Below are 25,704 nucleotides of genomic sequence, written 5' to 3'. Positions count from 1 at the left end.
TATAGTGACAAATCTGCTTGGGGTGTTCCCCCATGCTACAGTCATATGTACCAGTCTCTCCTGCAATAATAACTCTATTTAATGTAGATCTCGTCCTTTTAGGTGCATGTCTTCTCTCCATAAGTTGCAACAGGTTCTGCAGTCTCATTCCAGCTCATATGCAGCCTCCCCTCTTTTTCTCACTTAGGGACCACCATGTGGGGTTTTACCTTGACGTGGTATGGTGGCTTATCAATATTATGATCATAACTTTGTAACAAAAAAACCCTGTTTCAAAATTAAATGCACTGGCATATTTACTTGAATTACTTAGACAGGGCTTTATACTTTTTGAAATTATACTTTTTGAAATTGGCCTTAGGTGTGCATCCACAAACCCCCCCATATTGATGTATTTGCCTGAAGCTTTGGCTAAGCTCATGTGGTTATTGCACCCTCATACCCCCCCTTTATACTTTTGGTGGTCCCCCTCACTTGTTGTGCCTTGGTTTGTGCAATCGCTCTCTCTTAAAAGCCATAAGTGCTGGCGGCATGGGAGGGTTTAGCCGTGAAAAAACCAACGTCCCATTACACTACTCTATACACACATACACTTATTATGTCTCTCATTTATTTCTTCTTTACATTCTTTTATTCTATGCTTTCTTACACATATACTCCCAAATACACATACACTTTCCCTTACCACTACCATACATACTTTCACTTTTCACTTACACATGTATACACACTATTGTGCAACTGCACATATCACTCTACCTTGATTTTAATTACAACACCTGATTTCTACTTTTCTAAAATGGGCGTTGGTTAAGGCAGTCTCTCCCTCTTAAAAGCCGCTCAGCAAGTTGGCGGGGGAGGATCTAGCACAGAGTTGAAACCAAGGCACAGGAGATGTTTATACAAAGAATTGCTACTAAAGAGAGGTAATGTACCTTGTTTACTATGACTAAAGATAAATAAGTTAGGGACCACCATGTGGGGTTTTACCTTGACGTGGTATGGTGGCTTATCAATATTATGATCATAACTTTGTAACAAAAAAACCCTGTTTCAAAATTAAATGCACTGGCATATTTACTTGAATTACTTAGACAGGGCTTTATACTTTTTGAAATTATACTTTTTGAAATTGGCCTTAGGTGTGCATCCACAAACCCCCCCATATTGATGTATTTGCCTGAAGCTTTGGCTAAGCTCATGTGGTTATTGCACCCTCATACCCCCCCTTTATACTTTTGGTGGTCCCCCTCACTTGTTGTGCCTTGGTTTGTGCAATCGCTCTCTCTTAAAAGCCATAAGTGCTGGCGGCATGGGAGGGTTTAGCCGTGAAAAAACCAACGTCCCATTACACTACTCTATACACACATACACTTATTATGTCTCTCATTTATTTCTTCTTTACATTCTTTTATTCTATGCTTTCTTACACATATACTCCCAAATACACATACACTTTCCCTTACCACTACCATACATACTTTCACTTTTCACTTACACATGTATACACACTATTGTGCAACTGCACATATCACTCTACCTTGATTTTAATTACAACACCTGATTTCTACTTTTCTAAAATGGGCGTTGGTTAAGGCAGTCTCTCCCTCTTAAAAGCCGCTCAGCAAGTTGGCGGGGGAGGATCTAGCACAGAGTTGAAACCAAGGCACAGGAGATGTTTATACAAAGAATTGCTACTAAAGAGAGGTAATGTACCTTGTTTACTATGACTAAAGATAAATAAGTTAGGGACCACCATGTGGGGTTTTACCTTGACGTGGTATGGTGGCTTATCAATATTATGATCATAACTTTGTAACAAAAAAACCCTGTTTCAAAATTAAATGCACTGGCATATTTACTTGAATTACTTAGACAGGGCTTTATACTTTTTGAAATTATACTTTTTGAAATTGGCCTTAGGTGTGCATCCACAAACCCCCCCATATTGAGTACAATGAAATCAGCAATATTGGTAACAGGAAATATAAGCTCTGTTCAGTGCTGGAAAATGTGCAAATCTCTTCATATTGGTGGATTACTGCTGGATTCTCGGTATAGTGACAAATCTGCTTGGGGTGTTCCCCCATGCTACAGTCATATGTACCAGTCTCTCCTGCAATAATAACTCTATTTAATGTAGATCTCGTCCTTTTAGGTGCATGTCTTCTCTCCATAAGTTGCAACAGGTTCTGCAGTCTCATTCCAGCTCATATGCAGCCTCCCCTCTTTTTCTCACTTTTAATGCTTATCCTCTGCTTTCCAGCTCACACATTTATTTGAGCTAAGATGGACATCTTGAAAAAGCTCCCTGATAAAGCTGAACCATCAGCAAAACCTGTAGCAGTAATTACTCCTTTCTTACCCCTTGTAGCTGTGTAAAGTGTGGTGTCGGTCAGGCACGCTCTCCTACCTCCGTTCACGCTGATCAGTGGTTGAGATCATTTTGAAGCTGTAGGGGCCATTTTGCCAGTTGTTTTGCCTTTCTTCCTCTGGATCACTTCCTATTGCTGTTTTGGCGTCAAAAACTCCTTCTGTCATTCCCTTTTTGCCCAAGTTGACATCTGCCTGTTTTTGACCCCTCTTTGTCTGATCCTTGCCTGTACCTTGTCTAAAACCTCTAAAGTTGGTAGGTTTCCAGCTAGAGCCATAGCAGAAAGTCCCAGGGCCCCAAAAGGACATTGGTGAAAAACGGGGCTAGCTAGGTTCTCCTGCCTTATATGAGAATCAGATTCATGCCAGCAGCCTAACTACAGGTTCAGGCTTAACTAGTATGTTACAGTTAGCTTGGGCCAATGGAACCCTCCCAGGCCACTGATCCAGCCTCTTGCTGGAATCTATCCTGGAAGCTTTAGTGAAATGCTTTGAACATTACGCAAATGCATCAGACTTTACAGCATTTCTCCTCTTGTCTTGATGCTCTGCACTTTACTCAATAGCAGCCTCACGCATTTCCGGCCCAGCCTCAGTCTCCACCCTCATCTCCTGCAGGCTCTACCCAAACTTTGGAGCCCAAGATTTCACCTCCGCTACCTTATGGGGGTGATCCTGATAGCTGCTGGGGGTTTTTAATCAATGCAAGATCCAGTTAGAATTGTTCCCTCATCACTATCCTATTCAAAAATGTAAAGTGGCATATATTATCACTTTGCTTTTTGGTAGAGCTAATGCCTGGGCTTCTTCTCTCTGGGAATGAAACAACCCACTTGTTAATGATTCAGCTGCTGTCTTTTCGTCCTTTTGGAAGATATTTGATGCTCTAGGTCGAATGGTAAATGTCTCTGTTTGGTGCTTGAGGATCTCCCAGGGTTCACGCCCTACCTCTGACTATGCTATGCTCTTGCTGCTGAGGACTCTTTGAACAATGAAGCCATGATGGTGACTTTCTGGCACGGTCTTAATGAATTCCTCAAGGACAAACTTGTTGCTCGTGACCTGCCTCCTCTCTTTCAAGATTTGGTTTCACTTGTCATTCGTATTGACACCCAGCTAAGAGAGAGACAGTCTCAGAAGACCCATCATCATAGATGTGTTCCTAAACCTGTTCCTGCTATGTTGTCTGCTTCTCCCATTTCTGCTTGTTTTCCCTTCTTCCTCTGGATCACTTCCTACTGCATACTTCCTACTGGCATCAAAACTCCTTATTTAAACTCCTGTCATTCCCTCCTTACCCAAGTTGGCTTCTGGTTGTCTGAGATCCTGCTCAAGCCTTTCAGTGTGTTTTGATCCTGACTATAAAACTCGCTGCCTGATTTGACCTCTGCCTGTTTTTGACTCCTCTTTGTCTGAACCTTGCCTGTACCTCGTCTGGAACCTCTGAACTCTGAAGTTGGTAGGTTCCCAAATAGAACTGCAACAAAAAGTTCCGGAGCCCCAAAAGGCCATTGGTGAAAACCGGAACTAGCTAAGTTCTCCTGCCTTATTGAAGAATCAGAAGTTTCGGCTTAACTAGTACGTTACAAGCTGTTTGAGGGCAATATAACATAGTAACATAGTCACATAGTAAGTTAGGTTGAAAAAGACACATCAAATTCAACCTTTTACATCTATATATAACCTGCCTAACTACTAGTTTATCCAGAGGAAGCAAAAAACCCATCCTACCTGACTCCAAGATGGCAATCGGACTAGTCCCTGGAGCAAATTTCAAAAATGGATTTCCATGGCTTGTTTTTTGTGAAATAATGAAAGCTTCTTTATTTATTGTTATATTAATTGCATGTCAGCTTTGACACAGTGCACATTGTCATTACTACTGACCAGTTTCGTACCTCATGATACTTCCTCAGAGTATACATTTTTTCACACAATACACAACTTTATAGCTAAACTTGATTACAGACAAATATCACACCCATTATCTTAAAGGGATATACCCTAGTTCGTATATCAATTTATTGTCACACTTCTCTATTTTAATTTTAATAAAAACATTTAACAGATGAATGCTATAAACATCATAGATCCATGTATGCTGTTCTGGGTAATGTTTGAATTACAGGGATGCTTTACATAAACTCTTATATAGTACCTCTCACTATTACAAGTTACAAGTTATCCCATTTAAATTTACCTATTTTTCTCTTATTTAATATAGAATTTGATTTCGCAATCTTTATTGAGACCCAAAGCTTTTCTGTTTCTAAAGTAAACTTCCACCATGCTTCTCTCGTATTAATTAACTTTTCTAGATCACCTTTCCTCTTATCTAATCTGACATGCTCTATGCCTTGAAGGGATATGCAGCTGTCATTTCCATTATGTACATTCAGAATATGATCAGCTATAGAGGATGATATATCCTTTCTCCCTACACAGGCCAAATGTTCTAAAATTCTATCTTTCATTTTCCTCATAGTTCTTCCAACATACTGGCATCCACAACGACATGTGGCTAAATATATCACATTTGTAGTTTTACAATTAATGTATGTTCTACACACATATTCTTTTCATATTCTTTTCCTGTAGCAGTACTACTAAATTTTTTTGATACATTAATATAGTTACATGCCTTACAAATTCTCGCTCCACATTTGTATGTTCTGACATAGTTTAACCAAGTGGATTTTTTATGTTCACGCTTATCAGGGAGCATACTTGGGTTGACATAACTTGCAACAGATCTAGTTTTCCTATAGGTGAACCAGGGTCTATCTACTTTTAATGATGGATCTGAGCTTATTATATGCCAGTGTTTCAGTAGTATCTTTTTTATATCTATTGCTTCTGTACTGTAGTCTGTCACAAAATAAACTTTATTCTTATAGTTATTACTATTTGTAACATTTTGTCTTTTCCGTTGTTGTCTATCTTTTACTGCTTCATTGAGCAGAGATTTTCGATCACTAAGTACTGCACACTCATATGCTTTTTTCAGAGTTTCTATACTGTATCATCGATCAGCTAATCAGTCCCATAAATCCATCGCCGCACTCTGGAAGGCATCCGAAGTGGAACAAATCCTCCTCAATCTGAGGAATTGTCCCTGGATCAACTTGTACTATGAGCTATCTCCCATAACCCTGTATTCCCTCACTTGCTAAAAAGCCATCCAACCCTTTCTTAAGGCTATCTAATGTATCAGCCTGTACAACTGATTCAGGGAGAGAATTCTACAACGTCATAGCTCTCACTGTCAGCGCCGATTCGGACCTAAGCTCCGCCTGAGGCGGCTCCTGCAATGCCGCCCCCCCTCGCCGACTTACTTGTCGGGAGGGGAGGCAGGAACACTAATGCGGAGAGCGCAATTGCGCTCTCTCGCATTAGTAAAGCCGAATTTCCGGTTTAAAAACCGGAAATTCGGCTCTTAAAGGTGCAGGAGCGGCTTTTTGCCGTCCCTGGAAACCGCTTCGGCGTTGCCGCCTGAGGCGAGCGTCTCAGCTCGCCTTATTGGCGGCGCGCCCCTGCTCACTGTAAAGAAAACCTTACGAATACTTAGAAGGAACCTTCTTTCTTTTAATTGGAACGGGTCACCTTGTGTCAGCTGGAATGACCTACTAGTATTAGAGAGGTTATCACATGATTCCCTTATATATTTATACATAGTTATCATATCACTCATTAAGCGCCTCTTCTCCAGTGGGAACATCCCCAATTTGGCCAGTCTTTCCTCATAGCTAATATTTTCCATAACTTTTACCAGCTTAGTTGCCCTTCTCTGTACCCTCTCTAATACAATAATGTCCTGTTTGAGTGATGGAGACCAAAACTGTACGGCATATTCTAGATGGGGCCTTACCAGTGCTCTATACAGTGGAAGAATAACAACCACCCTTTGCACCTGATCCTGTAGCCAGTTTAAAATCCATGTAAATGACTTCATTAAGCCCAACAGACCATAGTTTAGAAAGCAGTCATTTGTGGGGACTGTATCTGTCCACTAAGCACACAGAACATCCTCTGCATGGTAAAATGGATCACTCGGTTCAAAGGTTAAAATTCCAAAGCTTTATTAAAAATATGTAAAAATCACACAAATAGGATAAGCAGGGAGAGAGCACTACATGGAGCACTGCTTTACGCATTTCGAGACTAATGTGAGTCAGTTCCCAGAAGCTTTTCCTGGATACTAAAGAGCTCATGGAAAATAGGATGAATCCAGTGCAAAACCAATAGCCGCTTACATTATGAAGAATGATTCTATCCTCTTAGAAATAGATGTACTGCATATCTGAAGTCAATATTTTAGCCAAGAAATAAGAGAGCACTCCAATGCAGATTTACTGCTGTGAATTAATGCTTATTGCCGAACACAACGTGTTTCGGGTCCTTAATGCCCTTTCTCAAGTGTTACAAAAACAGATGAAAGATAACATTTTAAAACACCACTCCACCCCTTAATAGTCCAATGTCCAATCATTGTTCAAATGTAAATTGTCCAGGCCAAATAGCCCCAGGTGTCAGTAGTAAAGTTTGATTCCCAGTGTCCATTTTGGGATTAAGTACCATTAAGTGAATACCCAAGTGCAAAAGGTGCCTTTGTGTGCAAATTAAGTCTATACCTATTAAAAACAAATGTATAAAAAAATAGCTCAGGATATAGTGGTACTGCATAGAAATAACCTACCACAATTTAACCCAAACACATGGATATTTATATTTAAAAACCAACACTAGAGGTCAGTGTAGAGACTTATAGCTATAAACCTTACCATTTTTATCTGTATGGTAGCTTTATATATTTGTAAATTTTAAATTAAATATATTCATAAATTCAACTTCAAGGTCTGCAAAGTATAATAGAATAAATGTAAACAGTTAGTATTACAGAAACTGTTTCAAGCTCCAAGCATCGTTTAGGATTTAATGTATCTAATTTCTTAATCCATTTACCTTCTATTTGTAGGAGTCTTTTCAGTCTGTTATCACCACGCCTATCAGGGGCAGCTTCGTAATTGCATAGGATTGTGTTTGGATTCAATAAAATGTCTAGAAACTGATGTATGAGTTTGTGTGGCTTTTTTGAAGTTCCTAGTGTTGCTTTTGTGTCCTTGATTCCTAACTTTCACTTCCCTGGAAGTCTGACCCACATAGCCTAAACCACACGGGCACTTCAATAGATACACAACATTATAGAGGAGCAATAGTTGCAGCCCAAACAGGGATATGTTCCCCTTTTTTCTTACCAAGGAACAATGGTTTCTTAAGTCTAGTGTCTGATGGACATAATGAATCTTTAAGAGTGTGGCCCCGTTTATAACAAAAGAGATTTAGAGGGTTGACTAAATGGCCAAACTGCCTATCGGCTTGTAATTATGGCCAGTATTTTTGATAACTCTCTCCATTTTGTGGCTATTGGGATTATAGGTTGAAAAAGTGAGCGTTTGATTGGTAGACTCTTTCTCTTTATGGCATAGTAAATCATTTCTGGGAATAACATCTACTTTGTCCATAGCTTTCTTGATTAGCTCTTTTTTATAACCTCTCTCAAATGAAACATTTAATTAAGGATAATTTGGTTTCATCGTATTTTTCAGAATGAGAAGTAATCCGTTTGGCTCGTACAAATTGCCCTTTTGGGATAGCTCTTTTAACTTTGTGACTATTAAAGCTACTCATATGCAGTAGGTTGTTTTTGTCCACATTTTTACTATAGAAGTCAGTGTATATTATGCCATCCATTAAACTTAACGTCTAGAAAGTTAATTTCAGATTTTGAGTACTCATGTGTAAATGTAATAGTTCTATGACTATTGTTAGCTTCATTAATCATTTCCTCAAGCAAGTTAATGGGACCTTTCCAGAATAACAGTATGTCACCCACAAATCTGAAATATGCAAAAATATGTTCACAATAGGGCTCTTTTTCCAGGAAAATCATTTCTAGGTGATGTACAAACAGGTTAGCATAGGATGGCGCTACAGTTGCCCCCATTAACGTGCCCTGGGTCTGCCAGTAAAATGCATTTTCGGAGGTAAAATAGTTTTTGGTCAATATCATATTTAGACAATCCAGTAAAAAATAAATTTTTTGGTTGGGCAAATTAGTGTCAAGCAGGGATGCACCAAATCCACTTTTTTGGATTCGGCTGAACCCCTGAATCCTTCATGAAAGGTTCGGCCGAATACCGAACTGGATCCGAACCCTATTTTGCATATGCAAATCAGCGAAGGGGAGGCAAAAAACAATTTTACTTCCTTGTTTTGCGACAAAAAGTCACATGATTTTAAGGATTCGTATTCGGTTCGCCAGGCACAAGGATTCGGCCGAACCTGAATCCTGCTGAAAATGGCCGAATCCTGGCCGAATACCGAACCAAATACTGGATTCGGTGCATCCCTAGTGTCAAGGAGCACTTCCTCTATCCATTCCTTCTTTATTAGGAATCGAAGTGTACAGACTCTGTATATTAATCCCGCATATAATTATCTCAGGAGGAAATGTGCCAATATCATTCAGTCTGAACATCAGATCTGTGGTGTCTTTTAAGCATACACTTATTTTCAACATTTCAATTTGCAAGAAGGAGTCAACAAATATTAACAAGGGTTCCAGTACTGATCCCATACCTGAGACAACAGCGGATCTTTATTTTAGTTTACCGTTACCCCCTTCCCTTATAATAAGGAGAGCTAGTATTAACAAAGGCTATGGGATTACCTTATATGGGATTAACTAATAAAATCTATGCTCAACCTGCAACTGGCTTTTGTCATTGTTATTTTTGCAAGCAGAAATGAGTTGTTCCTAAATCTAAGGGGCAAATTCACTAAGATTCGTAGTTGCGCCAGGCGTAACTTCGCCGCACTTCGCCACACTTCGCCAGGTGTAGTTTCGTTAGCGTTCCGCAAATTCACTAAAATCTGAAGTTGCGCTCAGGGGTAGCGTAAGGTTGCAAAGTTGCGCTAGCGTTGATTCGCTAAGCGAAGCGAAGTTACGATGGTTAATTTGCATACGGCGCCAAATTCAAATTTCAATGGAGGAATATGTAGCAGCACTATACATGCTTGGGAAACCTTCAAAACATCAAATAAAATGTTTGTTTTGCCCTACACATGTGCCCACTGTATAGTTAAGTTGCCATGAGTTAGAAAATGTAGGGGGGAAGGAGGGGAGCCCCAAACATTTTTTCGATCTTTTTCAGCCTATCACCCATAATATAGAAAAAACGTCAGCGTTTTTTGGGACTTAGAAAAAATTTGAACTTTTTTTGAAGCAATCCCAATCTACTTTATTGCGCTTCGCCTGGTCTGAGGTGGCGAAGGAAGTCTAGTGTAAAAGGTAGCGTTCAGTACAATGCGCGCGTTAGTGAATTTGCGTAGTTACGTCCGTTGCGCAAATTCGCCAGGCGTAAGGGTGCGAAGTAACACTAGCGAATGTACGCCAGCGTTCGTTAGTGAATTTGCGAAGTAAGGAAAATGACCAACGCTAGCGAATTGACGCTAGCGTTAGGCGCTTCAGTGTTTAGAGATGCCATGGAGGTCAAATAAATTCTGTTTAATTCCTTACTGTATAAACTTGCTCTCCTTCTTCTGTCTGTCTGTCCTCTTCTTTCCTTTCCTCCTGATGGTACCGTCTGACATTCCACTCTCTTTCCTTCTCCTGCCTCCGCCGTTCAAGCTCCTCAGCAGAAAGTTTCCTTAAGGAGGAGATAAAGCAGCATTGTGACACTGCACCCTACTACAAACACAGGGGGGCATGAAGCCTGGCATTTGCCCTTCAACACAAGGGGGCTTTTTTCACCATTATATCCCTGTATTTTAGGGATAGGGATAACACAGGGAAACAAGCAGTAGTCTCCATAGTTCGTCCACTATAATTACCTTCTTTTTTAGACAAAAGTTAATGTTCCATATGGGGAAGTTATAAACTACAACAAGGGATATATATTCAGTTTAATATTTACGGTGCTCCAGATGCTTTAAACTTACAACCCTTTAACATCTGAAAGCAGATGGCGGACTTGCTGGGAGTTGTAGTTCTTAAGAGGAACATATACGTGACGAATGACATCAATGGAGAGTCTCTGCTACTGTTTGATGCAAATCTCTTACTTGGTATAACCTGAAGGCCCTTGCCTCCTGCATGGCTCTTGTTTCTGTGGGGAGGGGCTCCTTTTCTTGCCTCCGTATGAGCCTCCTGTCTTAGACCTGCGTGGGGAATGACAAAGATATAGTGTCACTTTGTTAGAAAACATGGTTCTTGCTGCCTCAAGTTGCACCAGATTGACCAGAAAGAAAGTCAACTGCATCAGTCGCCAACGTTCTTTGTGGTTCAAATAAGGCGACTGCACCAGCCCATGGATATGGTTTGCTGGACTCTTTACAATCAGTGAAGAACTCCACCCATAAAACTTCAGTCCCCTCATTTTTAGTGAAGTTATTTTTGTAACATATTGTCATTTCTGACATTACTAAGTGGCAAATATAATTTGAAGATCATCTGTATAATAAACATATAGCTAGTATTGCTATAGTATAGTATATGTTTCTATATTTTAAGTGTGTAGTTCTGTCTATTTCATGTAACATATGTATAAACACACACCAAGCCCTCGCCCCCGCCTCTCGCATTTCAGTGGTTATACTCTTGATAATAATTTATGCTAGCGAAGTGATACTTGATGTGGTTGATTTATGTCATCACTTCTATGTAACCTTCTGCAGCCTTAAAGCTGTATTATTGTGCGGGTGCCTGTGTATGAAATGCAGCAGAAATAGGTATCGTGTTACGATAACCAAGGTAAGTTTTTATTTAAAATGTAATCTCTGAGGAATTATACTCTAAATATACAAACTGCTGTATGCTGCATGCCACATTCACTTCCTTCCACTCAGGAATATATATATCCAACGGAGAAAGAGAAGTATAAAGTTTAGTGCCAAGGAGAGTTTGCTACAGGTATGGAACCTGTTATCCAAAATTTTTGGGACCTAGGGTTTTCCAGATAACGGATCTTTCCATAATTTGGATCTTCATACCGTAAGTCTATTAGAAAATCATGTAAACATTAAATAAACCCAATAAGCTGATTTTGCTTCCAATAATAGTTATACATCTTAGTTAGAATCAAGTACAAGGTACTGTTTTACTGTAACAGAGAAAAAGGAAATTGTTTTTAAAAATTCAGATTATTTGGATAAAATGGAGTCTATGTGAGACGGCCTTCCTATAATTCGGAGCTTTCTGGATAATGGGTTTCCGGATACCAGATTCGATACCTGTATGTGCAGTTAGAGTGGAATAGAATTGCAGACCTGGACAAATATTGTGATACAGTACATTTGCTGAGTGTGTGGGCCATGTCACAAAGGTATTTTCTATGCCAGGGGAGTAAACTCTGATCTGCATTTTCTCCCCTGGATAGATATGCCTGGTACGACTGGCTTAAATCAATTTCTGTGGGAAAAAAAGCTAAAAAATAGCAGATGCAAGGGTTCTGGAAAATTTTATTTTGTGTGCTACCTGGTTATTCTGATTAAAGGTTTATTTGGAGGAAACACTACTCCATAAGAGTAAAGTGAATCCTAATTTAGAGCGATAAGGCAACTGCCTCAAAGAGCAGTTTCTCAAGATGTGTGTATATGAGTTGTATGTATATAAGATGTGTGCAAGTGGAGAAACTGCCCCTCTGCTCCTCATGTCTGCACACAGAGTCACTGCTTCAACCTGGGTGCAGAAACATGGAGCAAATTTTGGCACAGAAACGCACAAGTTTGCATTCTTGTGCTAAAATAGGCAGGCTGAGAAACTAATAAACCAAAGGGTCTTTTAAATGTCTAACATCATGGCAGCTGTTATTGGGTTTTTGTATTTTTTTATTTTGTTATTAATATTAACACATATTTTAGTAAATAAATAGGAAACGGCCAGGAAAGTAAACATAACACACGGGTGTCCATAGAAAATGTTAGCAAGTAAGCTAACATCACATAGGGGCAGATTTATCAAGGGTCGAATTTCGAGGGTTAAAAAACCCTCGAATCCGACCCTCGAAGTAAAATCCTTCGAATTTGAATATCGAATTCGAAGGATTTTAGTGCAAATACTTTGATTGAATGATCGAATAAAAATTGTTCGATCGAAAGATAAAATCCTTCGAATCGAACGATTCGAACGATTTTAATCGATCGATCAAAAGATTTTTATTCGACCAAAAAAACTTAGAAAAGTGCTGGGGAAGGTCCCCACATTGCACCTCGGTAGGTATGAAGTGGCAAAGTATGAAGTCGAAGTATATTTTAAAGAGACAGTACTTCGATTATGGAATGGTCAAATAGTCAAACGATTTTTACTTTGAATCGTTCGAATAATTCGATTCGATCTAATTTGACCAATTAGATGGTCAAAGTACCCAAAAAAATACTTCAAAATTCAAAATATTTTTCATTTGAATTCTTCACTCGAGCTTAATAAATCTGCCCCATAAGGTAGCATCCCACTGAAAATGAACCTATTCATGACAATGCAGTAGATAACCTAATTAAGGCTCATCTTGGGGTGGGTAGTATAAAAAACTTTTGTGTTGTTGGGAATTAAATTTACAAACAATTTCTTGGAACAGCTGAAGAAGGCAGGGTGGGGCAACTGCCCCCTTCTGCGGTCACCCATGATAACACAACGTTGTAGCCTTATAAAGCAATTTTTTTCACGCTGCAGAGGTCAGTGATCCCCCTTTTAAAAGCTGAAGATAGACAAAAAACAGAGGCTAACTGCTAACATAATAGTTTATTGTTACAAAAATAAAACATATTGCTTTTAACTTTTTTGAAGATGTATAGGCAAATAGACAATAAACTGACCATTATACTGTACATAATGGGTTTTTTTGTTTTTGTTTCAGTTTACAGAATTGTTCTTGGAAAAACTTACATTATAAGATATTTACAAGTAATGCTCCATTTTGCATGAACAAATACCACTCTGGACTAAGAGGTTACTTTTTGTATTATTTAAAGGAACAGTAACACCAAAAAGAATGAAAGTTTTTTAAAGTAATGAAAATATCATGTACTGTTGCCTTCACTGGTAAAACTGACCTGTTTGCTTCAGAAACACTATTATAGTTCATATAAACAAGCTGTTGTTTAGCAATGGTGGAAATTGAAAAAAGGCTATATGGCACAGGTTAAATAGCGGATAACAGATAACACCATTATGTTCTACAGAGTTTATCTGCTGTGTAACCTGAGCCTTTTCTCGTTTGAATGGCTGCCCCCATTGCTGCACAGCAGCCTATTTATATAAACAATAGTAGTGATTCTGAAGCAAACACAACTGTTTTTACCAGTGCAGGGTAACACTGCATTATATTTTTATTATTTTAAATCTTTAATTTTTTGATGTTCCTTTTGAAACCCCAAATGCTATGTAACTATGTATGCAGGTTTGTTATAAGAGCCTAAGAACTGTTTTTAAGCAGAAGATAGCAATGTCCTGAAATAAAAATAAATAAAATAAAAATAAATAAATAAAATAAAAAGTAAATAGTGGAATAAATGAGAGAGAATTTGCAAAAAGAGAAATTATTCTGATAAAAAGTGGGTGTGAGCCTAATTGTTCATATATTTTTAAAGGAAATCATATCTTTATATACCCCCACAGAATGAATACTTAACCAATAGATTATTATTTTGTGAATTTTTTATGATATTCTCTGTGCTGCCTCGGAGATCACTTGACCTGAAATAATGCAATTCTAACTGTAACAGGAAAAAGTGTGGAAGCAAAAGACACAATATTGTCCATTAATTGGCTCATGTGACCCAACATGTATGTGTGCCCTTGGTTAGTTTGTGTGCACCGTGAATCGTATGGTCCCAGGGGTGGTCCTTAGTACTAAAAAAGGCAATTTTCTATTTAGGATTTAGGATTACCCAATGGCACATACTACTATTTGAGTATATTATTATGAAAATGCTTTATTTAGATGAAGCAGGGTTTTACATATGTTTAAATATGTTGGAACATTTTTATAGAGACCTATATTGTTCGGGGGAGTTGTTTTACACCCCTAAATTCCAATCTGAAAATCTTAATCATATCCTATTTTCTCCTGCACCACCCTGGCATTCAGCAGTAAGCACTATAAACGTAGTAGGTACACACACAGCTCTTTCTTTCCACTGCCTGGCATGGTAACCTGGTAATCAATGAGTTGGTGTGTTGCCTAAAACAGACAAATACATTCACCAGTGCTCTAGCAACACACCTATTCACATTGAATATGGTTTGTTACTTCAAATCTAAAATATTAAAGGAAACAGACATAATTAAAAGAACAGTAACACAAAAAAGAAAATGTTTTGTATGCATTGTAATGTTGCCCTGGACTGGTAGAAATTGTTTGTTTGTGTGTGTGTGTGTGTTTCAGACACACTTCTATAGTTTAAATAAATAAGCTGCTGTGAAGCCATGTGGGCAGCCATTCAAGTTGAATTGGGTTATAGGGCATATACCCTTACATAGCAGATAACTGTGCAGAATACAATGGGTTTAGTTCTTATACAAGAAGGTAATTAGAATTATAGATGACCAATCAACCAATACAAAAGAAAATGTTTTTGCTTCCAGAAGTTACTGGTCATTGAAACCTTTCCCTGTCTGATATATTCAGTGACAGGGACATTCCAGACTTGCTCTAATCTCTGTTGACAAAAGCTGCGACCACAACATCACACCACAGTCCAGACATGTAGTCTGCAGATTCTGCCCCGTGACCCATTTTGTGTGGTTCATCGGGATTTGCAAACATATTAACAGCAGCAGGAAAAATGTAGTAAGAATATCTGAGTGCAATTTCACATATTGTTTAATGGCCGTATTGTTAATATGCTTCTGCTTTATACTGTAAGAGAAAATAATAGTTATATGTACAAAAATGACAGTTTATTGTATTTTGTTTTTGGAGGGCACAGAGGAAGTGGTCAAATGTCATCAGCCTGGTTATCGTATGTTTTTGTTTGACAGGGCAGACCAGAATAAAGAGGAACAAGTATGTTGCTGTCAGAGACTGATGTTTCAGATACCTGCCTGATCTTGCAATTTTCTTTTTGAAATTCGGCTTTTGCAATTGCACTCACTAGAGATGTGGCTCCCCACTCAACCTGATCCAAAGCAAGAAAGGTAAGTGTAGGGGAGGGGGGGAGGGTGTGTGCAAATATATAACAGTGCTTAGTGATGTCATCAGTTATAACCATTGTTACATTATTCACTGAAATGTATGTGCTATAATAAATAACGTCCCACCTGTTGTAAAACATGAGGATATTAGAAGTCACCTTGGAATTCCATGACCTGCATAAAAGCAGATCTCATACTGCAAGTAATTAAGTTTTATTTTCAGTACAGTGCTGGGAAAATGTGTGTGCATTAAAAAAAAGTGACAATCTACATATGGCTATATTATATAGTGGACAATCTAGTTTAGCAAAAGGGAAGCTAAAAACGGTTGAAACTTAAAACGCCTCAAAAGAAAAAAAAAACTGATGCTGGACTGACACACTCACATACATATATATATATAGAGAGAGAGAGTCAACTTGAGTCTAATCCCAGCCCAAGTTGCATAAGCCCAACTGAAACCCCTCTGAAGGCTAGAGATTCTGGCACTTGGTACAACAGCACTGTTGTAAGTTATGATATCAGTGCTCAGTAGATTTTATATCTACACACATAAATCAGCACTTGAACGTTTGATGGCATTTTTTTTTATATCTTGACATTATCTTTGCGCCAGTTAGCTTAAAGAAAAGTAAATAGGTCCTTTCTGATTTGCTGTGGCTACTTATTTGCTTTCTAATTCTATTTTTTACTAACTTTATATCTGCTATACACAACATCACACAGACCCGAATTTGTGGAAAGGCCCCCAAGGCCTGGGCCTAGAGCAGTAGGACAGCAGGGGCGGCATGCCATCTGTGCTGACTGAGAACTGAGCAGACAGAAGATCTCAACAGCGTCCTGCCCTCCTACTCCCCTGTATGAATGTTGTTGTATTGGCTGTCAGTTAGTCTAAATAATATTCTGTTGCTAAAATGCACTTCAGGTATAGGAGGTAAGGTGCGTGGGGAGGCTTTTAAAGCTGCATACAGTTATTAGGAGGTGGTGGTAGGCTCTGGCCTAGGGTAGCCCATGCTTCAAATCTGGCCCTGATGACAGTTTGGCCACCGCAGTAGGGACAATCAAATCATTACAAATGCAGTACATGCAAATGGTCTGCATATATTACATTCTGCATATAATTTGGCTGTCTCTCTCCCCACAGAAAAACATGGTTCTATGACTAACTGCCTGGCTATAGGAAGTTGTTTAGTAAAAATAAAGAGGGCTGCAAAACAGAAAGCAAACACGGATCGGTTTACAGATACGAGGATTGCCATGTAACAGTGCACTAGTTTCAGAGCTAGTCAGTTGTATATTTTCACCACATTTGTGGCTTCTATAACAGATGGCAGTTAAACTGACGTTAAATCACAATAATATGAAATACAATTGACGTGGCTATTTTGTGCATTTCCGTAAGAATTGAGAGAACTTTGGTTTATATACAAAGCACATACATAGTAACAAGAAGTGTTGGTTTAGTTCCTCCACCTCATGTGAATAATAGTTCTTTCTGAATAGCCATAGAGCGCTACAAAATGGATTTGATGACTTATAATGGTTTTTGAAGAATACTTTTAAGGTTTTTTTTTTTTTTTGTCGATCCATCAAAGATGCACAAGCATGTTACAATTTTTGTGTAGTAGAATGTTCCTGCTAAGCTCTGTACTTGTAGGACAGTGTTATCCAACTGGGGCCAGCGGGTGTCTCTTGTGCAGCATGTTTTGACTGCCTCCTTGCCTGCCAAGCTTTAGCTTTGTTGTTGGGTGAAACCCAAAATGTTATGATTGCAAGTAGATGATATAGGATTTTGTCTTGTTATTCATACTAATGATCCCCATAATCCACCCCACTCAAACAATTTGTCAGTTTTACTATAGATATGGGACCTGTTATACAGAATCCTCGGGACTTAAGGGTTTCTGGATAAAGGGTCTTTCAGTATTTTGGGTCTTCATACCTTACATCTACTAAAAAATCATGTAAACATTAAGGGGCAGATTTATCAAAGGTTGAAGTGAAAATTTGAATTAAAAAATATTTAATTTCGAGCTAATTTTTGGGTACCTCGACTAGGGAATAGTCCAAATTCGATTTGAATTTGAAAAAAAATTGAAAATTTGAATATCGAAATTCATCATGTACCGTCTCTTTGACCATTTGCCATCTGAAACCTGCAGAATTGCTGTTTTAGCCTATAGGGGACCTCCTAGTACCTATTTGGAGTCAATTGGTGGACAAAGTTTTTTTGGGGAAAAATTTGATTCGAATTTGATTGAATGCGCTATTACTTCGATTTGTATGATTCAAATTAGATCAAAAGCTGACTTACACGATCAAAAACAGACCTATTCGACCAAAAAAACTTTGATTTACTTTTCGGTTGGTCTTTTTGAATTCGAAGTTTTTCAAATTCGAATTTCGAAGTTTTTCAAATTCGAATTTCGAAGTTTTTCAAATTCGAATTTCGAAGTTTTTCAAATTCGAATTTCGAAGTTTTTCAAATTCGAATTTCGAAGTTTTTCAAATTCGAATTTCGAAGTTTTTCAAATTCGAATTTCAAAGTTTTTCAAATTCGAATTTTGAAGTTTTTCAAATTTGAAATTCGACCCTTGATAAATCTGCCCCTCAATAAACCCAAGGCTGGTTTTGCTTCCAATAAGGATTAATTACATATTAGTTTGAATTAAGTACAAGGTACTGCTTTATTATTACAGAGAAAAAGGAAATCGTTTTTAAAAATTTAGATTATTTGGAAAAAATGTAGTCTATGGGAGACTGCCTTTTCCGTAATTTGAAGCTTTCTGGATAACAGGTTTATGGATAATGAATCCCATACCTATATGTACAAGAAAGCTCATACATAAATGTAACTATGTTAACATATTTTCTAAAGTTTCAGACTGCAGCTATTGCATTTAAAGGGGATGTTCACTTTTTCGTTAACTTTGAGTATGATGTAAAGTGTGAAAATTTAAGAGACAATTTGCAGCTCTCCAGTTTGCAGTTTTAGGTTGCTAGGTTCCAAATTACCATAGCAGCCATGCATTGACTTGGATTAGAGACTGGATTATGAATAGGAGAGGGCCTGAATAGAAAGATGAGTAATAAAAAAAGTAAAAATAACAAATGTATAGCCTTACAGAGCATTTGTTTTTAGATGGTGTCAGTGACCCACATTTGAAAGCTGGAAAGAGTCAGAAGAAAAAGGCGTCAAAAACAATAAATCATGAAGACCTATTGAAACATTGCTTAGAATTGTCCTTTCTATAACATACTAAAAGTTAACTTGAAGGTGAACCACCATTTTAACTATTGCAGCAAATGTATAATTGCTCGTCCCTTGCTAGTTCTGCTAGAGAAGAGAAAATATAATTAGAATGGTTGAATAATGAAAACAAGCAATAGAAACACCATGTTGCAACATGTTAATGGTTTTTTCCATGTAACTATTCTGCACCAGATTTTAGTCTGACATAAAGTTGAAAAAAATAACCTTACCTATAAAAAGGCTATCCAAAACCATCAAAGTGACTGAAGGATAAGGCCAAAGAGAGTACAGCCAGGCCACATACCTAGAGAATGAGCTGTCAAAGGCCATGTCATATATAGAAGTATGAAGAAATTAAGCTTGATCTTAAAACTGCAGAGATTGTAGAAGTGGTAAAGACAAACAGAGGATGAAAATATTTTAAAGGAAAACTATACCCCCGAACAGTGTAGGTCTCTATAAAAAGATATTTTATAAAACAGCTCATATGTAAAACCCTGCTTCGTGTAAATAAACCATTTTCATAATAATATACTTTTTTAGTAATATGTGTCATTGGGTAATCCTAAATAGAAAATTGCCATTTTAAAAAATAAGGGCCGCCCCCTGGAATCGTAGGATTCACTGTGCACACAAACAAACCTTACATGTTAGGTCCCATGATCTAATTAAAAGACAGAGTTCTGTCTTTTGCTTCCACACTTCTTCCTGTTACAGGTAGAGTTGTAGTATTTCTGGTCGGCAATCTCTGAGGCAGAACACAGACCATCACGAAATGGTGGTTCAAGGCAAGAGATGTAAAACGGCAATATTTAAAGTGGACCTGTCACCCAGACATAAAAAAACTGTACAATAAAAGTCCTTTTCAAATTAAACTTGAAATCAAAATAACATGTTTTATTAAAGCATTCATAGCTGTTGTAAACACATTTAAAAATCTCAATTGTCAATCAAATATTGCCTGCCCCTCCTCTATGCCTTATGCATAGAGGCGGGGCAGGCAGTTACTTTCACTTTCCATTCAGCACTTCCTAGTGTAAGAATACCTGTGCGGCGGGGTCGTCCGCCGCGCCATCGGCGGGGACGCCCGCCGCACCATTCCTCTTCCTAGCCGCGCCAACGTGTTTTCGCTTGCACCGGCTGCTCTATAGGGCGCGTGCCTCCGTCCATTTAAAGGTACAGGCGCGCTGACGTCATACGTCAGCGCGCAAAGGCGCGAAATTCAAAAAGTATTTAAGCCAATTCAGTCCACAGTGCATTGCCTGTGATAGAACTTGTTCTAAGTGGTTTTCCTGAGCTTTGTGCGTTTGTCTTGGTAATTCTGATCTGATTATCTGTGTTAGACCCTGCCTGTTCTTGACTACTCTCCAATCTGTATCCTGACCCTTGCCTGCCTACGACAACTCTCTTGCTTAACCCCTCGATTGACAACCCGGTTTGACCCTTGCCTGCCTGACGATTCTGATATCCGCCTGCCTCGACCCAGGTTGACGATTCTCTCGCCTGTTCCATTTGTACCGTGAACTTCGGCCCAAAAGACTCTGCTACCTGCTGTGCCCCTCTGCTAGCCAGAACATCTTGCCTTGTACCCCTCGTTAAGTCCAGGTGGCACCCAAGTAAGCTGAGGGCTCCTCCCGAAGCCCAACGGTGGTCACACTACTGGTGAAGTCGAGCCGAGACCAGGGTACTTGGCACCTGTTCTGGTATTGGGTGCCGGCCGTGACACCTAGATGTCATTGCACGCCACACATTCTGGTGCACAAACAAGATTCTGAGATGATGCAAGGCTTGCCTTAATAACAGTGTCCACAAAATGGCTCCTGCCTGCTTGCTATAATTATGAATTCCCAGACTGAAGGAAACAAGATTCAAATAATTTATATTGAAGTATTGAAATTTGTATGAAAGTTCATTTTGCTTGACTAATGTGATAAAATAGGATTTGTAATATTTATTTTGGGTGATGGGTCCCCTTTAAATATACATACCAGTTTGGTAAGATTCTTTAATGTGTCATTTAATGTAGTATAAACTATCTGTTGCTTAAATATTCATTTTGGGGGTAAAGTTTCCTTTAAGAGAGAACTAGAGAGATATCTCTATAAACAGAATTGGTGAAAGAAAAAGGTGTGTGAAGGAGAGAGACACACAGAAGAATGTGAGAAGTTGCATGAATTAATGTGGAGAGACTAAGGGGCAGATTTATCAAGGGTCGAAGTGAAAATTCGAAGTAAAAAAAAATTTGAATTTCGAGCTATTTTTCGACTATCGAATAGGCCAAAATTCTATTTGAATTTGAAAAAAATGTGACTGTTCTAAATGTATCATGTACTGTCTCTTTAAAACTTCGACTTCGACCATTCGCCTTCTAAAACCTGCCGAATGGCTGTTTTAGCCTATGGGGAACTTCCTAGAATCTATTTAGAGTCATTTGTGGACTTTGAAAAATCAAAGTTTTTTTGGGGCAAATACTTTAATTCGAATTCGATTGAATGCGCTAAAACTTAGATTTGAACGATTCGAATACAGGCTATTCGCCCGAAGTTAAAAACTTCAATTTTTTTTAATAAATTTCGATTGCTCTTTTTTTATTTTTATTTCGAAGTTATGGGAGTTCAAAAAAACTCCCATTACATTTGAAATTCGACCCTTGATAAATCTGCCCCTTAAAAGAGGTTTAGTGGTGTGGTTAAAAATGGCAATTGTGTTCATGAGTTAGAAGTTCAAAAGTAAACCACAATTGCACCATTTGCTAAAGTCTGTCTCTATATTCATCTGCAGTTGTTTACCAATCCTGGAAACCATTCTGTTATATGTATTTCATCCGGACCCAAACACAACGGGGTATGTTTATCAAAAAGTGAATTTAGAGATCGCCACAGTCCTCTAGAGTGAAATTCCGCCACTCTCCGATCATTTCTATGGGGTTTTTAGAGGTGTCTTTATCAAAGGATACATTTTCACTTTCACCCATTGATACTCTTAACTTTAACTCTTTGATAACTATACCTCTATGTTCTTCGCTAACTGTATCACTGAATTCCTTACAGAGACCAACACGTTTTCACCAAGACCAGCTGAAATAGGAAGAGAAAATGCAGAGTGTCAACGTTCCAAACTGCAACTATTCTTCTCAGTTTCAATATTCCCTTTATTCCACAACTTTCATCATCGTCTTCACACTTGGTCTGCTAACCAACAGCATTGCATTGTGGGTTTTATGCAGCTATAAAAACAAGAAGAACAAGGCGATCATTTTTATGATAAATTTGGCATTTGCTGATCTTGCTCACGTCCTGTCATTGCCTCTACGAATTTATTACTATATTAACCGCAAGTGGGCGTTTGGAAACTTCATGTGCTTACTGTGTTTCTATCTGAAATATCTCAATATGTATGCAAGCATTTTCTTTCTAACTGCCATAAGTGTCCAGCGTTATGTCTTCACAACCAATCCTTTCAAAGCCAAAGACTGGAAACGCCGCTATGATGTTGCCATCAGTGCAGTTATATGGATAGTTGTTGGGGGTGCATGCCTGACCTTTCCACTGCTAAGAAATTCTGAATCAAACCACAAAAATAACACCTGCTTTGCTGATCTTGGGCTCAAAAAGACAGGAGTGGAGACCACGATGTCCATGCTAACTATTGCAGAGATGGCTGGATTCATTGTACCGATGGCAGTCATTATATACTGTACACTGAAAACTAAGACGGAGCTTATAAGTGAAGGACAGCTATGCCATAATATCAGTGAAAAGCGCAAGGCCCTCAGAATGGTTACAACATGTGCTGTTGTATTTTTTATCTGCTTTGCACCATATCATATCAACTTCTTCTTTTATATGATGCTCCAAATTAAAATCATAGAACATTGTGGAATGTATAAATTCATTATGACTTTACACCCATACACTCTCTGCCTTGCTAGTATTAATTGTTGTTTAGACCCAATCCTGTACTTTTTCACTGCAAAAGAGTTTCAGAATGAGGTCGCGAAGCACGGATCAGTGATGAGAGGGCGCCTTATGAGTCGAGAGAGTAATTCTTTTGTAAAGGAATGAGAACAAAAATCTGCAAATACTCAAAGAACTGCATGGAATAATACAAACACTTCCAAGCCAACCGGACTATGTGCTGAATCAGACAGAGGACAGTTGCTAGAAAACATTGTATAACGTCTGTAAATATTTCAGTTATAAAAATAATACAAATGCACTATGAGCCATTTAGTCCCTAGAGAGAAAAACATAAAATGGCAACCATGACACAGGAGGAGTCTGCATCTATAAGTAATAAATATAAATATTTCTATTATCATTGTGGAAATGAAAAGGAAGCAGAAGCTGTTTTAAGAGCACAGCTCCTGGCATGATAAGAGGAGGATGACCCACAGTCAGGTGCAAGGCCAAGAATATCAACATCTCAATGATGAAAACATTAATGATGAAAGTTAACTGACAAAAACTACATTTTTGTTAAACCTGTAAATATGGATTTATGTAATTAGAGCAAAAATGCGGTTATTATGCAAAAATTCACAAGAGGTAAAATCATCTATTGTCGTATTCCCCTTTTAGTAAATCAGCAATGCTGAGTGGAATCTTTATTTTTGGTGAAACTATTCGAAATTTTCACTTTCTCCCTGTAGTAAATGTGACCACCCATTGTAAGTCATTATCCGAAGAGAGCAACAGAGCAACACCAATTTTTAAACTGCTATAAATTATGTGGTCTATTTATCATGCTGTGTAAAAAGCGGAATGAAACATTACTGGTGATATGGCTCATAGCAACCAATCAGATCTTTGCTTTTGATTTGAACTGTTGAAATCTAATTGCCGATTGGCTGCTATGGGCAACATCACCAGCAACGTGTCACTCCATTTTTTGCACAACATGATAAACAGACCCTTCTCTTTGATCAATAAAAAAAATTCTACATTTTTAATATTTTCTTGTCTCTGTCATAATAAATCCATTCCTTTTCCATCCATATTGGTGGAAAAATAATCCTATTGGGTTTATCTAATGTTTACATGATTTTTAGTGTGTTTTTAGAGTGAACATTTGAGCTCACTAGATGAAAGAAGCAGTAATATATTTTTCAAAAAGAAAAGACAGCAACATCCAGCATAATTTTAAGCAGATACCTACATGTGTTTCATTCAAAACAGGGTTCTGCCTATGCTTGGTCACTAATAAGGCAACTCAAATGGGCAGTTTACACTCTTGTTCAACATGAGTTTAGATAGAGCGTGTGCTGAATATTCCTGTTGTCAAGTTTAATCACAAAAAACTCTATGGATTTTGTTATATCTTCAACAGCTACACAAGACAAACAGTGAAACTGAATGCACTCCATGTTTGATCCTTGCACTGTTAATAATTACACTACCAGTATACGAAACCCCTTTCACCCTTCACTGTGACTGTTTTGTTAGCAGAGGTCCATTATGCAGTGAGGTTGTCTGTGCACTAGAAATCTAATTATTTACCTCCAAGGACCAGTATTTTTTGTGATTAAATCAGTAGGTTATAAGTATGTATATAACAAGTTATTTTTCTCAGGCGGGGTAAACTTTCAACACAAAAACACAATGCTCTGTTCCTTGTTATTGAATATATTGATACTATAGCCCCCTAAGTACACATCAGAGGCATTTTTTGTACCAAAAATATTTCTTAAAATCAGGGGTGACTAATATTGGTTGTTCACACAAAGGTGTATATTGATCAAAGTGTGAAGTCTGAGATCACCAGAAATACCACTTCTTTCCATTCATTTATATGGAATTTTTAAAAGAGTATTTACCAATGGGTCAAAGTGACAGTTCACATTTTAATAAATATGCCTTTAAAAATCGCATAGAAATGAATGGAGAGAGACGGTATTTCATCTTTTGATAAATATACCCCAGCGTGCCTTTCAATGCCTGAAATGCTCCTGCTGCAGCTCCTGGATTCCATTTCACAGATTTGTGAGACCTGGCTAAGTTAACCAACGGCGCTGCAAAAGTGGCAAATTTTGAACAAAACTTTTGGTAATATCCTGCAATGCTCAAAAACAGCTCTTCCCTGTTCCTTACATTCAGGTTGCACCCAGGTTTGTATTGCCTCTAACTTATTTACCTTGGGTTTTTAGGACCCCTCCTCTAATTATGTACACAAGATAACAGGCTTCTTGCAGGCTAAAGTTGGCCATAGATTTGTGTAGATTTACCTTCATATCGGGTGAACGATCGCTCAGTGCCAACTCCCGACCTGTCACTTACCATTCAGATCAAATAAAGTAGTAAAAGAACAGATCAGACTATGTTCTGCCCCTGACAGCAATCGTACGAAAGATAGGTCCGACCAAAGCTAGTGACAAACTCCCACTGATATCGTCAGATTGGCAATACATGCAGAGATCGGAAGCAAATCGTCTGAACGACCAATCACCATGGCACGAAAAATGTCGGGACATTCCACACACGACCCGAAAATCAAAATCTTTGCGTCTATGGCCAGCTTTAGAACACACTTCTTTGGGTTGTCAATTAATGAAATCTACCACTGCCTGTACTTTATTAAGATGGCTCTCCCAGTCAGTGCTAAAAAAATACATTATCCTGGCAGAAGCTTCTTTGCTATAGGGTTAGAGAATAATAGCCATCATTCTCTGAAATGTGGCAAGAGATATTAGTACTGAACTGTTGCAGGGCCCTCATGGGTATAGGGCCCAACTGGGCCTAATACTTCAAATTGGCCAAAAGTCAGTCAAAAGACAAAGTCCATCAAGTTCAACACCTCCAAATGAAAACCCAGCATCCATACACACACCCCTCCATACCTTCACATATATTATATACTGTATACCCATATCTATACTACTCACTTAAAA

The 25,704-nt window shown here is 38.3% G+C and overlaps 1 protein-coding gene across 5 annotated transcripts; it reads left to right on the top strand.

The window, feature by feature from the left end:
- The first annotated feature begins 860 nt into the window (after positions 1-860).
- Positions 861-23,769, top strand: p2ry10.S (P2Y receptor family member 10 S homeolog). Of its 5 annotated transcripts, XM_018233100.2 has the most exons (4): positions 14,734-15,221; positions 15,413-15,568; positions 21,600-21,662; positions 21,869-23,769. In XM_018233100.2, exon 4 carries the CDS (start codon positions 21,914-21,916, stop codon positions 22,880-22,882), a length of 969 nt encoding a protein of 322 aa, XP_018088589.1. In that variant the 5' UTR covers positions 14,734-15,221; positions 15,413-15,568; positions 21,600-21,662; positions 21,869-21,913; the 3' UTR covers positions 22,883-23,769. The 5 variants fall into 5 exon arrangements, with proteins under 5 accessions (XP_041430987.1, XP_041430985.1, XP_041430986.1 ...); XM_041575053.1 differs by lacking the exons at positions 14,734-15,221; positions 21,600-21,662 and adding an exon at positions 861-926 and having other exon boundaries at positions 15,418-15,568; XM_041575051.1 differs by lacking the exons at positions 14,734-15,221; positions 21,600-21,662 and adding an exon at positions 865-926.
- Positions 23,770-25,704: the final 1,935 nt, after the last annotated feature.

Source organism: Xenopus laevis, chromosome 8S, assembly GCF_017654675.1.
Source record: "Xenopus laevis strain J_2021 chromosome 8S, Xenopus_laevis_v10.1, whole genome shotgun sequence".
In the NCBI taxonomy this organism is placed as follows: domain Eukaryota; kingdom Metazoa; phylum Chordata; class Amphibia; order Anura; family Pipidae; genus Xenopus; species Xenopus laevis.
Note: the sequence above shows the minus strand (reverse complement) of the source record. Positions and strands in the feature narration are given on the sequence as shown.

What these genes read in the sequence shown, in the direction of transcription:
- p2ry10.S (XM_041575053.1), top strand. Translation starts at nt 21,914, where the DNA reads ATGCAGAGTGTCAACGTTCCAAACTGCAACTATTCTTCTCAGTTTCAA.